At 32.7% G+C, this 14,544-nt stretch overlaps 1 protein-coding gene across 1 annotated transcript; it reads left to right on the top strand.

Annotated features, from left to right (window-relative positions):
• Window positions 1-415: 415 nt before the first annotated feature.
• LOC115879671 (transmembrane protein 184C-like) lies at window positions 416-4,240 on the top strand. Its single transcript, XM_030896596.1, has 2 exons — window positions 416-589; window positions 3,800-4,240. Exons 1-2 carry the CDS (start codon window positions 436-438, stop codon window positions 4,015-4,017), a joined length of 372 nt encoding a protein of 123 aa, XP_030752456.1. The 5' UTR covers window positions 416-435; the 3' UTR covers window positions 4,018-4,240.
• Window positions 4,241-14,544: the final 10,304 nt, after the last annotated feature.

Here is a 14,544-nt window from a genome sequence, read left to right as displayed (position 1 = left end):
TGTCTTATTTTCCAACTGTTTGTATTCAGAGTATTGATAGTGTTATATATGTTTTTCGTGGATTTCGTATGGATAATTTAAAGTCAGATTAAATTAGTGAAATTTATTTGCAAGAAATAATACTTAAAGAACTAAAACTAATACCGTATGATCAAATAAAAACGGCGTCGGCGATGGCTATGAAATGACAATTTCCCATATAATTTTACATATAAAATGACAGCGATCTTCATTTCATAGCCATCGCTGACGCCGTTTTTATTCGATCATACGGTATTTATCTGTACAATTACTTTTTTACACAGGTTGTCGTATTTTTCTATTGAGAGAAGGTGCTCGTACGTTCGAGATTTCTCCATGTTTCACTGATGGTTCACCATAATATCTTTCTATAATATACATATACTTTTTCAGGATTTTCTCATCTGCATTGAGATGTGTTTGGCCGCTATAGCACATCATTACAGTTTTTCATTCCAACCATACATAAGGCCAGGCACTAGACAACAATCATGTTGCAGTGCGTTTTTGGCAATGTGGGATATATCAGACGTGCACAGAGACATTCAGGAACATATTGGTATAGTTCGTAAGTACTTTTTTTCTCAAGGTTATACCGGGTGCGTATCAAAAGTGGCTCACACCCTATAACTTTTTTATTTTTTCAGATAAAAAAACGAATTTTGGTATGTTAGTATATGACATAAATTAGGATTGATTGACGTATTTAATTGTTTTTGGTCACTTCCTGTTTCACCGGAAATGAGTACAACTTTTGATTTTTAAATGGCACCCTTAGTATATTTCTACTTTATTCAATAGAAAATGACACTCTGAATAGAATGACATATCATATGTCAACTTTTGACATTTCCGTATATGGTTTATTTGAAATTGTAACATGCGGTTTATAACGACAATTTGACTCGAAATACCAATACCAAGTACCAAATTATTTGTAAAAAATGCTTTTTACAAATATGCTAATGAGCCATACTTGTTTCATTTGAAATAATTGAGATATGATTAAAAATACGATTTGAACATCTTTTAACCAGCCAGGACAAGACACGAAAAATATTAGACTATCAAAACTATTTTTCCAATGCTCCTTGAATAAAAATTAGTGTTTTTAACACAGCCACGGCACTGTAGATTGTAATTTAAAATACGATTTTTTAAGCGAAAGTGTCAAAATAAAGTAGAGATATACCGATGCGACGGTGCCATTTAAAAATCAAAAGTTGTAGTCATTTCCGGTGAAACAGGAAGTGACCAAAAACAATGGAATACGTCAATCAATACTAATTTATGTCATATACTAGCATACTAAATCTCATTTTTTTTATCTGAAAAAATAAAGTCATAGGGGTGAGCCACTTTTGAGACGCACCCGGTATTGTGGTCAAATTTTATAGGGATGATAGGGATTCTCTAGTATACAGATTGAATTTATTTCAGCATATAAAGACGTGTTCTCACCTATTATTCTCACTCAGCACTAGCGCAGTCTGACTTCAGTTCAAATAATGAACGCATGAACACACATTTCATACATGATTAGTATATTCATACTTTCAGTGAAAGTGAAAGCTAGTTCTACTTTTGTCCACTGGTTATAATTTTGCACATATTTTTTGTTTACGAGATCAACAAAAGATGTCTAAACCAACCATTAATATAAATATCATGAATAAAATATAAAATCGTATGTAGGTAATGCCTCGCATAAGATTTTATATTTTATTGATGAGCGCTAACTCAATTTTTATATTCCAACATACTTATCATTAATTATGCCTACCCCGTGTATTGACCCATAATTAATAAGAATCCTGATGATTTCGTCCATTTAGAGGCATCGGTTTGAAACGTCGAGGGCGTCAGTCTGTAGCCCGTCACCAATTATGCCGAAATCGACCCACACTTTTCTTCAATATCAAATCCTTAGTCCCACCCTGTGGAGATGTAAACGAAACGTCGTATCCAACGTTGTAGGGTGGGACCGTGTGCACCGTCGCTCACATAGTCTACCCATCAAATTTGGTCGCGATCGGACGACATCAACTTTTGACGTTTCTTACATCAAAACTAACTGTCACAGTGACACGTATTGTACACGGTCAAGTTCGCCTTGGACCTATCTATCGACATATTAAATTTTATTTAAATCGGATGATTTTTTTGACATTGACGATGGGGTTTCATAGTGCACGATTTCAGGTTTCATAGTTCTTCGAGCCCCATCTACATTCTGAGTTTCAGCCCCTTAGCTCACATAGGACCCGAGTTACGACGCTCCAAAGACCCACATTAAATTGTACGATTTTTTCGTCATTGATGATGGGGTTTCATAGTGCACGAAACGTCTTCAAAACATCATGAATCGATGGAGCTTTTTGAGTCCCATCTACATTCAGAGTTCCAGCCCCCAGGTAACAGAGGGTCCGAGTTACGACGCTCCAAGATCGTTACCACTTTTCCTCTCGCGTCTCGTGTCTCATGGCCGTGTCACGACCTTCAATTTTTACTCCCAGCGCGCGTAAAGAAGTTTCATTTAAAAAATGTATATAGGTAACGTTCTCGTTTGTTCTTATACATACCTGTTTGTGTTCAATATTCCCTTGTCATTAATGGAAATGTTCTCTCTTTTAGTACACTATTTATAAAGTCTGAGCTTTACTTTATCCGAGCGTTGTAATGCAACGTGTTACAAAACAAAACGAGCTAAAGAGCCGGGAAACAATCGCCTAACCGAGCGGTTCGCAAACAACAACGGTGCTCCACTCGACTGTCGGTCTTTTAGCGAATCTCTTTGATTGTTATATTACAAGTCAATACAAGTTCGGCGAACATCCGTTTTTCAATCATGTTTCTAGTAGATATCGTGGCTTTGACTGTGATTAAAGGTGCTTGTGTTAATTGGCGGTATAAGCAACATAATAAATAGCTAAAAAGTTTGAATAAACGAACCATTCCCAATTTTTATACAGGTTGTTTCGAAAAACATGTATTATCTCTCGTGGGTAGGTTCCTTATGTAAAAATAATATTTATTTTTCATAACATAGACCAGATTCTCCTTCGTTTCGTAGCTACAAGTGCTTAAAGTTTTAATTTTTTTTATTTATTATAATTTTCCTCCAAAGACTTTTAGCGATTCGAATTAAATTTTGAGGATAAAAGTTACTATGTTACTTAGCGGAACATATTTTAATGCTAAATAAGTGAAATATATTCACCAGGGATGTCCGTATGTGTTGTCAGTGGAATATTTTTCTAAAAAAAAAACATGTGCACCACTGACTTTCACACACACGTTGCACTTTTACTCGCAAAATTTCGTTTGAATGGCCAAAAACATTTGGAAAGAATTTATAATAACTTGTCAAAAAATTGAGACTTTAACCCCCTGTAGCTACCAAACGAGGCAGAATTGGACCTCTACTATGACCTATGTTGATATGAAAAATAAATCTTATTTTTACATGAGGAATTGACGAGAGATGGCACATATTTTTTGAAGCACCCTGTATAGCTGACATATTTGAAGGGCTGAAAAAAATACTGGAACATAACGAGCTGAGAATTCGAAACGAGATTTTCGTATTTCGGCGCGAGCAGCGAACAAGCGTTACATTACGGCACTCGGCTCGAGACAATGTCCGCCACGTAAATTAGGTATTTTTATCTTTGTTTTACTCATTAAAATACAGACCATGGATTGAGATTGACCAAGCCAGTATATATAGTTTGATTTCAAACCCAGTCACCTCTTAATAACTATGAACTATTTATAGGTTCCTCGATCAGTCGCCGAATTAGGGGAAGGAGTATGTACAGCATACCTAGAGGAACCGACGAATTTTCCAACTTGGTATCGCCCAGAGGAGGACAGAGTGTTCCGGCAAGTTTTTATCAAAGCGAATACGATGACTTTGTAGTGAACTATGGTACCGTCACTTCTAGTCAGCCTGTTCAGATTCATAACACGGACCCAGGTCCGAAACCGATTTGAGACTATATCACGTAATTTTTTACATTTATGTTTATATATTATACCATTTATTAAGTTAAATATTAATTATTAGAACAATCCAAATATAGACTGGTCGTTATTTCAAATACGTAATTAGAGAATTATACATATGTTTATATACAGGGTTTCTACGATGTTCTCTATGGGTATCTCGGAATCTACTGGAGATAGTGAGTTGGTTAAATGGGGAAAGAAATGCAGTTTTGTGGGGTCATAAATATGCGCCTTTTTCAGATTTTTGAAAATTTTCATGGCTTACTAGATATTTCGAAAAAAAATAACAAATTTCGGCTATTTTAAAAATTGTCCCTAATTCCATTATAATCTATTTTAGACAAAAAGTTTTCATATAAAAGTTGTAGATAATCACATCCTTAATAAGATTGTGTCCTCCGTTTTTTTTTTCTAAAGTCTGTCATTTTTGACATATGAGACAAACATGTTTTTTTAAATGGAAACCATAGCTATAGATATAAGCTATAATATGTTTTTTTTTGAAAAATTACCGAGTTATAGCCAATTCTTATCATTTTTAAACAATTTCACTTATTTAGCTATGGAAACAAGTTCAATCGTCGTCGCTCTCAGAAATGTGAAACTGTCATATTCAAACTTTCTAAATTAAAATAAATAAAAATTGTAAATATGAATTTTGCAAATGAAGAAAAGCGTGTAGGATTATTGGTTCAACTTTTCTTGGCCATACATTTTCGAGGATACGTTGACCGGTGAACGTTACGTTTTTTAGGGAATGGTTTTCAAAGACATGTTAAATTTAGATACTCGCGCATCCATAGAGTGGTTCCAACATGACTTTCATTATGATACCCGATACCCCCCCCACAATGAAAGAAATGTTAAAAATTATTTATATCATAATTATAAAAACTCAGGGATAGGAAGAGGTTGACTAATTGCATGGGTTTTCTCGATCACCTGACCTATCCGTTTTAGACTTTTTTTATGCGGTATGGTTAACAAGATTTACAAAAGAACTTATGAATTAAGAGAGACACTCGAAGAGGCGGTACGGGAGAAGTTAATTTAAGTCGACCGGTCGTTCTCTGAGAATAGGTAGTAATTCAGTTGTACAAAGATGTATTTATGTACTCAAAACAATGGCGGATTTTTTGAACATTTTCTAAAATAACTTAAAGTGTATGCAGTGATATTATTTTTTTAAGTTTTAGTTTGTGTAATGTAAATTGAAAAGAACTGTTTAATAATATATTTTGTATTTTTATAAGTTATAAATAACAGAATAAGAATACCATATCAACTAAGTGAAATTAGTCAAGAATAATAAGAATTGGCTGTTACTCAATAATTTTTCAAAAAAAACCTATAGCTTATATCGCTGAAAAGCTTAAAAATGGCGCTTTTTATGAAGTCATGGCCAACTATGGTTTCCACTTAAAAAAACATATATATGTTTGTGTCATATATGTCAGGTCAGAAATGACAGGCTTTAGAAACACAATCGGAGAACACAAACTCATTCGGGATGTGATTATCTACAACTTTTATCTGAAAACTTTTTGTCTAAAATAGATTATAATGGAATTAGGGACAATTTTTAATATAGCCAAAATTTCCACCCTTTCCCCCAAAACCACACCAAAAGACCCCACAAAGCTGCAATTCTTTCCCCATTTAACCGACCCTCTATCTCCAGCAGTTTCCGAGATACCCATAGAGAACATCGCAGGAAACTGACCCTGTATACGTTTATATTTATGATTTATAAATGTCTTATATTTTTTTATTAGCATCATTAACACTCACGGTTATACAGAGTATGTCAAAAAGTTCGCAAAAATACAAGGTGTCCCAATATACAGGGTGTCCTATTATTCTCTGGACATAAAGCTACTACGTATTTTTCAGATCAAAATAAGTTCATTGGACACAATTTATTTCTATACAAAAGTGCTTCGTTTGTCCGTTAGAGGGCAGCAAACTTCAAAAAAATAAAAACATTTTTTAAGATATTTTAAGAACTGTTATTCCGATTTGAATGAGATTTGGGGTGCCTATATTTTGCTAAGCGTTTTAACGTTTGATTTTCACAAAAAATCAAGAAAAAGTATGGGTAGGGTAAAAACTACCACCGCCCCTACATAAATTTTAGTAGAAATTCCACCGACGACTGATTTTTCATTAAAATGGTCCTGCTAGTATTTACTACATTTTTTTTTGTCTCTTGTAAAAAAATCGCCATCGCGCGTACTTTTTGAGAAAAATGTTTTTCCGAAGCTGACTTATAAAAAATACTTTTGGCACACAAGCTATAGTTGGCTATTTAGGGTATTTGCTATATAGGGGTGGGGATATAATTTTCATCCTGGCCGTATTTTTGTGTTTTTGTTAAAGTCAAATTTTAAAGCGCTAGCAAAACATAGGCACTCCACATGTCATTCAAATCGGAATAACGGTTCTTAAAATATCTTAAAAAAATGTATTTATATTTTTTAAGGTTTGATGCCCTCTAGCGGAAAACAAAGCACTTTTGTGTAGAGGTAAATTGTGTCGAATGTAGTGATGGGAATCTACCGGTTCCACATGAGGCGCGTTACAATAGCGACCCGTTCCAGAAATATACCGCGACAAAATATCAGCATTTTGTAATCGAGGTTCCAACTTCCTAAGTGTCGCGTCCTCGCTTATGTAGTATTTCTGGCATTGGTACCAACTTTTATTTTATACTACCTACCTACTCCCACAAACCACTGTCAAAAAAATTCTTTATTGGTGATCGGTTTCGGCAATTTCAGCCATCATCAGACCTTAAAAATAGATATAAACAATAAAACTTATATAAATGTATAAAAGCAAATAAAATTTTCATTTTATTTTATTTGCTTTTACGTTTCATCTTTCAAACAACGTTATTTTATACCATGCTTAGTACATACCAAAAATCGCTATTTCAAAAGTAACGTAGCGACGGCAACGGGAGCACCAACGCCAATAGTAACCGACCCAATCGCTACAGGCGAAAACGAAACCCTATAAGCGCTCCAGCGACTGCAGGAACGAAGTAAGCCGCCTCCGAGGTCGAGCGTCGATAGCCAGTTACAGCAGTTACAGCAGTTACTTCTGTTCGCGACAGGGAACTGAAACTCTAGGAGCGCGACGGCTGGCTGGAGCGAAGTAGGCCGCCGCGCCGCCGAAGTCGAACGTCGATGCCCAGTTACAGCAGTTACGCGTCAGGGAACTACAACTCTAGGAGCGCGACGGCTGAAGCGAACACGTCGCCATCGAGATCGCTCGACGCTACGTACAGTTCCAGTAACTATTGTAGGCGACCGACAAAATCGCGACGGCTGGAGCTAAACACGTCGCTATGCGGTTACTACACTTCAAGCTAACTTCAAGACCGATTATAAATAATTTATTTGCAAATTATAAATAATTTATAATTTTGTCGTCATTATGATTGTCGTTCTTCAGTAACAGGTTCCTCATTCGTTGTGGAGCGCGACACGGCGTTACAAAAAAATACCGCTCCAAAATCGCGTTACTCAAATACCGACACATCACTAGTCGAATGTACTTTATTTTGATTCCAAATATTATGTAGTTCTGTTTCCACGAATATTGAGCAACCCTGTATATAAAAAATTTAAAGAGATTTTTTTCGAATTTGCTTTTACGTCTATGTACCAAAATTCATGAATACACATGAACTACACCAAGAACAAAAAATTAATTTGTACACCATTTTTGTGTGGAAAACCTAAAAAATATTTTTTTTTTCGTAACAATAACATGGCAAGGGAAATCTAATGTTTTTCCTTTATAAATTTATACAGAACAAACTATTCTAGATGAAAAAATAATTTATGGTAGGATTTTCTTTACTATAGTTTATTTAATACGATTATTTTTGAGATGGTACAATTTTCTGAATAAACTTCTAAAATATTCAACAATTTCTGAATAATCTTCTGAAGAATATCAAAAAGCATATTTTTTTAGTACTTGTATATTTATGAAACTTCTAAAAGATAATCCTTTTCTTATCATGGCTGGCTAATTTTAAAATTTTACCCTTTAAATATAAAACTAGGTTGATTACCAAAAGGAGGTAAGGTATCAAAAAGTAATCACAATTCAAAAATATACAGAGATTTTCGAAATTTATTTTTAAAAATTTATTAATGATTAATTTTTTTAAGATCAATGAATAAATATGTTTTCCCCATTTATTTGGCACCCTTTTGGCAAACACTGTATACAAATACTCATTATTATCACTGATTATAGACAATTATGTATATTTTTAAAACATTTTTGGATCGAAAAAGAAACTTATTTTTATGGACACTGTTCAGAAAATTCCCTTGCTTTAATCAATGTATTAAGATACATAATAATATCATCATTAGACCAACGCAAGGTATTATAATTCCTTTATAAATTTATTTTCACTATATGTATATTTATTTTTTATGTTTTATAGAGATTTTTTATATTTTTAATAAATTACACATTAGGTTATTTAAGAATGACTCTGTTATTAAAAAGTTTCTTCAAAATTAACATGCCTATCTTTAGTGATCATTTCTAGTCAACCTGTTCAATTACATACGATTATGGACACAGGTCTAACACTAAAAATTGAGACTTAGATATTCATTTAATGTTTATATAGGTTATAAATTAGGATTTTTTATTATCAGATTATACTGTATGATCGAAAAAAAAACGGCCTCAAAAAAAGTTGGTTTCAAAATGATATAATAGATGACATTCCTCGTATAATTTTACATATAAAAGAGTGACAGTGATCTTCATTTTCGAATTTTTTTTTTCTTTATTTTTTTATATCTGACGCCGTTTTTTTTTCAACCATATTGTATTATTAATATATTCAATATCAATACAGATATAAAGACAAACTGCGTTTTAATGCTATTTAAAATGCATATGTTTATAGATTTGCTTTGATTATATTTTTATGTATATGATTATAAAGAAAAATAAAATTATTCAGTAATATTTGAATTGGATTTTTTCCTAAATTTAAAATATAATTATTTTTCTAAAAAAATCGGCTGGGTGTGCGCGAGGGTGTGCGCAACTGAAACAAAAATCAAAAAAATTGTGTGTGCACTATGTGTGCATATTTGAAGTAAAACTTCTTTTTTCCGTCTGTCCGTCTGAGGATTCCATGTGGGTACCTCTATCCACGTGCCGAGTTTGGTTCCAATCGACCCACAATTAAGAAAAATCCTGATGATTTTGTTCATCTAGAGGCATCGGTTCGAAACGCCGAGGGCGTCTTCCTGTAGCCCGTCACCAATAATGCCGAAATGGACTCACACTTTTCTTCAATATCAAATGCTTAGTCCCACCCTGATGAAAATGTAAACGAAACGTCGTATCCAACTTTGCAGTGTTGGACAGTGTGCACCGTCGCACAGTGTTCAAAATTTGCAAAAAACCGATCGAAATTGAAAATTTTTAGTTTATTTGACAATCGTCAAATTTATGTATATGTTTCTTTACGTCATTTACAACTTTTAACCAAGCATTGATTTAATGGCTTTATCATAACTGAAGATCTTTATGAGCAAAAGCTAAAAAAATAATAATAATTTTATACAGCATATTTTGGCATTAAAATGTTTTCTTTTGCTTCGGCGTTAGCCGCTGCAGGTCGAATTTTTCATGGAAATGTAATTATATCAGGAAAAAGTACATATTTTAAGGATTTAAATAACCTAAATACTATAATGAAGGTCACTTTTCCTTTCAGGTATAATTCGCTGCCTATAACCCAATACAGTTTTTGAAGAAATGTCATTTTATTAGCCTTTTATGTTTATTGCTAGTCCTTGCTCATCAATAAATTATACATTAAATAAAAGCCTATAATCTAAGGAATTTAGGAACATTTTGCTTTACCTGCGCAAAGGTGCGCATCAGGCTGCAATATGGATTCATTTGCACTGAGTTCCAAACATGTTTACACGTGCCCGGGCGGCCATTATTTAGTTTTTTATTATATGGTGTTCAGTGTAGTCATAAGTTTAGTTTGTGTTATTTTGCAGTGTTGTAAGTCAAGAAATATATTGTTTTAAAGTGTGTGGGTTTATTTTTGGCATTTGTTCATGATAGCAATTACACGTCTGCATCTACATGAGAAAATGATGGAAATACCTGGCCAAAATTTCTCTGTGAAGAAAATTCATATTTTGGACTTTTTAAAAGATTATTTTGAAACAAACGGAGATGAAATTGCAACTAACGCTCTCAATAACTTCATGAGACAATATTTAACAAAATGGAAAGCTGCTGGATGGAAATACAGAAATTTATTGTCTAGGTATGCAGATTGGCTAGAGGTTGATGTTATTTTTCCCGATGAAGTGTTTCGTTGTCAACGACAACTTGCGGTTTCTGGTTATTCTGCATCTACAAGTATATATTATTATAGCAGGTCGGCCGTCAAAAACATTTGTAGAAAGTTCGGACGTTAGTAAACGTAGGAAGACTGAGGAAATTCGACGGCAGCCGAGTTATAATTTGCTGCGTCCATGAAATTGCGTGAAGAGGGAAACGTCTCTGCTTCAAAATTGGTAACAGAGGCAACTATGACCAGGCCCACAAGAGCAACTAAAATTCTGGAATGTTGGTAAAAATCTTGTAATGTTCCTCTGTCCCGCTATTCTTTAAGAAGAAGCGTTGTCACTAATTATTTAAAAAAATATGACACTGGATCTATACAAAGATTTAAGACGTGGAGCGAAGGAATTATGGGTTTGATCTCTATCCTCCCTACCATAAAATACTGGAAGTTACACAGCAATTTTATCCAAGTGAGATTTTTATGTCTGACACAAAATGTGAAGTTCCCTTGCAAAACTTTTATACTAGTATTTTTTTGCATTTAGCATTTATATGACTGCTATAGGCTATTTGCAATAAAACATGTCAAAAATTAATGAAAAAGTCGTTTAAATTGGCGCAATAGGATTTACAGTTTGCGCGTAATCAATTTTGATCAAGTTTTCATCAATTTTGAACACTGTGCGTCGCTCACATAGCCTACCCACAAAATTTAGTCGCGATCGGACATCAACTTTTGACGTTTCTTACGTCAAAACTAACTGTCACAGTGACACGTGTCATACACAGTCAAGTTGGCTTTGGTCCACTCAATCGACATAACAAATTTCATTTAAATTGAACCATTTTTTTATTTGATTCATTGATGATGGTGTTTCGTAGTGTAAGATACGTCGTCAAAATATAAAAATGTTGGTTTTTTAGAGTGCAAAAACTTGGTTTCAAAAACCAGTTTTAAACGACCCGCACCCCCATGCTTGGCACCCCCTAGCCCCCCTCAAAACGGCCTCCAATTGCGCCACTGGCAGGAGATCATTGGGAAGAAGGCAGAACTCCTGGCTTAAAAGATCTGCTGAGTTGGATCGATCATTATAGCCAGTTGGATCGGCAACTTCCGAAGGGAGACGGCGACTTTATGCCGGGTCCAGACCAAGGTGATAAAAAGTAAACACGATTTTTGACAAAACAAGACAAACTGTCACAAAAATGGAGACTTTTGACAAGACAAACTTGAGACAAATTGTCCACACTGCAAGGACAAAAGTACAAAAAAGTCAAAAGTTTAGTTGTTGAATGAGTTTTATTAACCATGTGTGATTTTACTGGTCTCCTACTGTTGACAGCACATACCATCCACACTGCGCCGACAATTTGTCGCAAAATATACGAACAAAACATAGACACTTTGATCTGTACCAACTCGAGACGGGACGTTGAAAAGTCTATGAATTTTGAAACAAAACAAAAATGTCGCGGAAATGTATTGAATTTGTCACAACTTTGTCGTAAAACATGTATGTCTCTGTCTTGTCACTGTTTTGTCTGCTTGGTCTGGACCCGGCAAGAAGATATATTATGATAGTGACAGTTTTCGGTCATTTTATTTTAAACATAGTTTGCTTTTTTGTCATTTTTCGTTGGATATACTATAACCAGTTTTTCTATTTTATATACTGCTATTATAGGTTTTATACGAAAACAAATAGTAAATTTGTTAAAATATTCCGATTATTCCGTGTTAAAATATTCCGATTATTCCGAATTCACCTGAAATAAAACATGAATAATCAAATCGCTAATTTTTTTTATAAACATAAATTTATTAAAAATTTGTAGCACATATTACAGTTTGCAAACAATTTACTTGAAAAGTTAACATAGAAATATAATTTATTGATGTATTGATGCATAATATATATAAACAGAGATACAATATAAAAAAAATATCTTATGATAAAAGCGACTAGTTGTAAATAAAAAGTAGTTTTGAAAAATTTAATATATACGGGGTGGCGCGGCGCTCTAACCTAACCTCATTCGCCTGGGTTGATTATACGAAAATGGAAAGGTGTAGAAACAAAATATTTTATGGGTATATGTAGGGAGGCAATGTACACAATTTATAATTATTTTGAAATATACAGGGTGTTTCAGAACTAAGATCCATACCAAAGTTATATTTTTTCTTATGGAACACCCGGTATTTTATTTCGTTTTTGGATTCTTGGGCCTAAAAGAGGCATTTATTATAAGGGTTAAAAATGTTTAAAATTTGGGTTTTGAGATATTTAATAATAGATATTTTTATAATAGATTATCAACACCCTGTACATTACTTTTAAGAATTAATTTTTGTGCTGAGTTTAAAGGTAGAGAACCAAAAAAAAAACAAAAACTTCAGTTATTTGTTATTTCGAATGCACCACTCTCTATTTTTTAAAATAAATCGAAGCAGATTAAAACGCTCTTTTAAACTATATTAGGGTTTCCTATACCTATCTAGCTCTTTATTGAAAATCTGAGCTAGATAGGTATAGGAAACCCTAATATTCTTGAAAGAGTATTTAAATCTGCTTATAGTGTAGTATTTGAAATAACGAAGTTTTTATGCAAAATAAATATTTAAAATAGACCAGCAATTTTTGATAGCCCTGTATACATTAAACGAAGCAATCAAATTTTTCAGTAAAGTTTATTTCTCTGGCTTAAAAGCAGGGTTGGCATGATATATATCAATGATATATATATCGGATATATATCATTGATATATATCATGATATTTATTTACCTTGATATATATCATATTTATAAAAAAATAAAACTCAACAATCAGAAAGAAAAAAACAAAAAAGATAATATTGAGTGGATCTGGGACAATTCAAATGTGCCAAAAACTTTGCCAGAAACAGTATCATTTGATTCTGACGAATCTGACGATGATTTACCATTAATAAAATTAATAAATCAAATATAAATTTGTTTGTTGTTAGTTTTAGAGTATTTGTTTATTTTTTTGAATTTCCGTTTATTTCTTAGAATTGCTGATTATTTTTTAGAATTTCCGTTTATTTTTTAGAAGTTCTGTTTATTTTTTAGAATTTCTGTATATTTTTTATATATTTTTGTTTAAATGTTGTTCATATTATGTACAAAGCGACAATAATTAAGTTGAAATAAAAATATTTGCTTGAGCTCTTCATTTTACTTGATACTAAACGCAGTTTTACATAAAAAATAAAAACAAAAATAAATATCAAAACTTAATATATATCGGATATATATCCGATATTTGATATTTATATAAATATCATATTTGCCAACCCTGCTTAAAAGCACAAGAATTAATTCTGAAAAGTAATGTACAGGGCGTTGATAATCTTTTTTATTATAGCATGTATATTTAAATATCCCAAAAACCAAAGCTTGTAAATATATTTAACCCTTACAATAATGCCTTATTTTGTGTCCAAGGATCCAAAAATGAAATAAAATACCGGGTGTTCCATAACAAAAAATATAACACTCTGGTGTGGATCTTAGTTCTGACATATCCTGTACATTTCAAAATAATTTTAAATTATGCACATTGCCTTTCCACATATACCCATAAAATATTTTGTTTCTACATCTTTCCGTTTTCATATAATCAACCGAGGCGTATGAGATGCGCCATACAGTATATTCTGTTAAAAAAATGTTATCTGAACATTGAAAATAAATGTTACAAACATTTTTCACAACAGAAAAGAACAAACAACATTTTGATATACATAAATATACCATACGATCGAAAAAAAACAGGGTCGGAGTTGGTTAGGAAACGATGATTGTCGTCATTTTATATTTAAGATTGTACGCTGAATCTAATTGATCGTCATTTCCAAGCCAACTTGATACCGCTTTTTTCGACCATACGATATTATCAAACCCTGTTAACAAATCTCATTTCACAAAAAAAAACAATAAATTTATTTTAACACATGCTTTCATTCAGTTCAGTTCCTGATATAATTTGATGATTGGTTTTGATATTATATTATCAAATAATAAGTCGAATAAAATTAAAAACAATAAAGATAACATGCACATAAAATAAAATTTGTATATAAAGTATAAATAAATAAATAAAAATATAAATATGTGTATAAT

The sequence above is a fragment of the Sitophilus oryzae genome, unplaced genomic scaffold, assembly GCF_002938485.1.
Source record: "Sitophilus oryzae breed Bouriz unplaced genomic scaffold, Soryzae_2.0 scaffold_1583_pilon_pilon, whole genome shotgun sequence".
Taxonomy (NCBI): domain Eukaryota; kingdom Metazoa; phylum Arthropoda; class Insecta; order Coleoptera; family Curculionidae; genus Sitophilus; species Sitophilus oryzae.
This window is presented reverse-complemented; position numbering and strand designations above follow the sequence as displayed.

Coding starts and splice junctions, on each gene's coding strand:
- LOC115879671 (XM_030896596.1), top strand. CDS start 436: ATGTGTTTGGCCGCTATAGCACATCATTACAGTTTTTCATTCCAACCA. Junction 590..3,799: donor GGAACATATTGGTATAGTTC/GTAAGTACTTTT, acceptor AACTATTTATAG/GTTCCTCGATCAGTCGCCGA.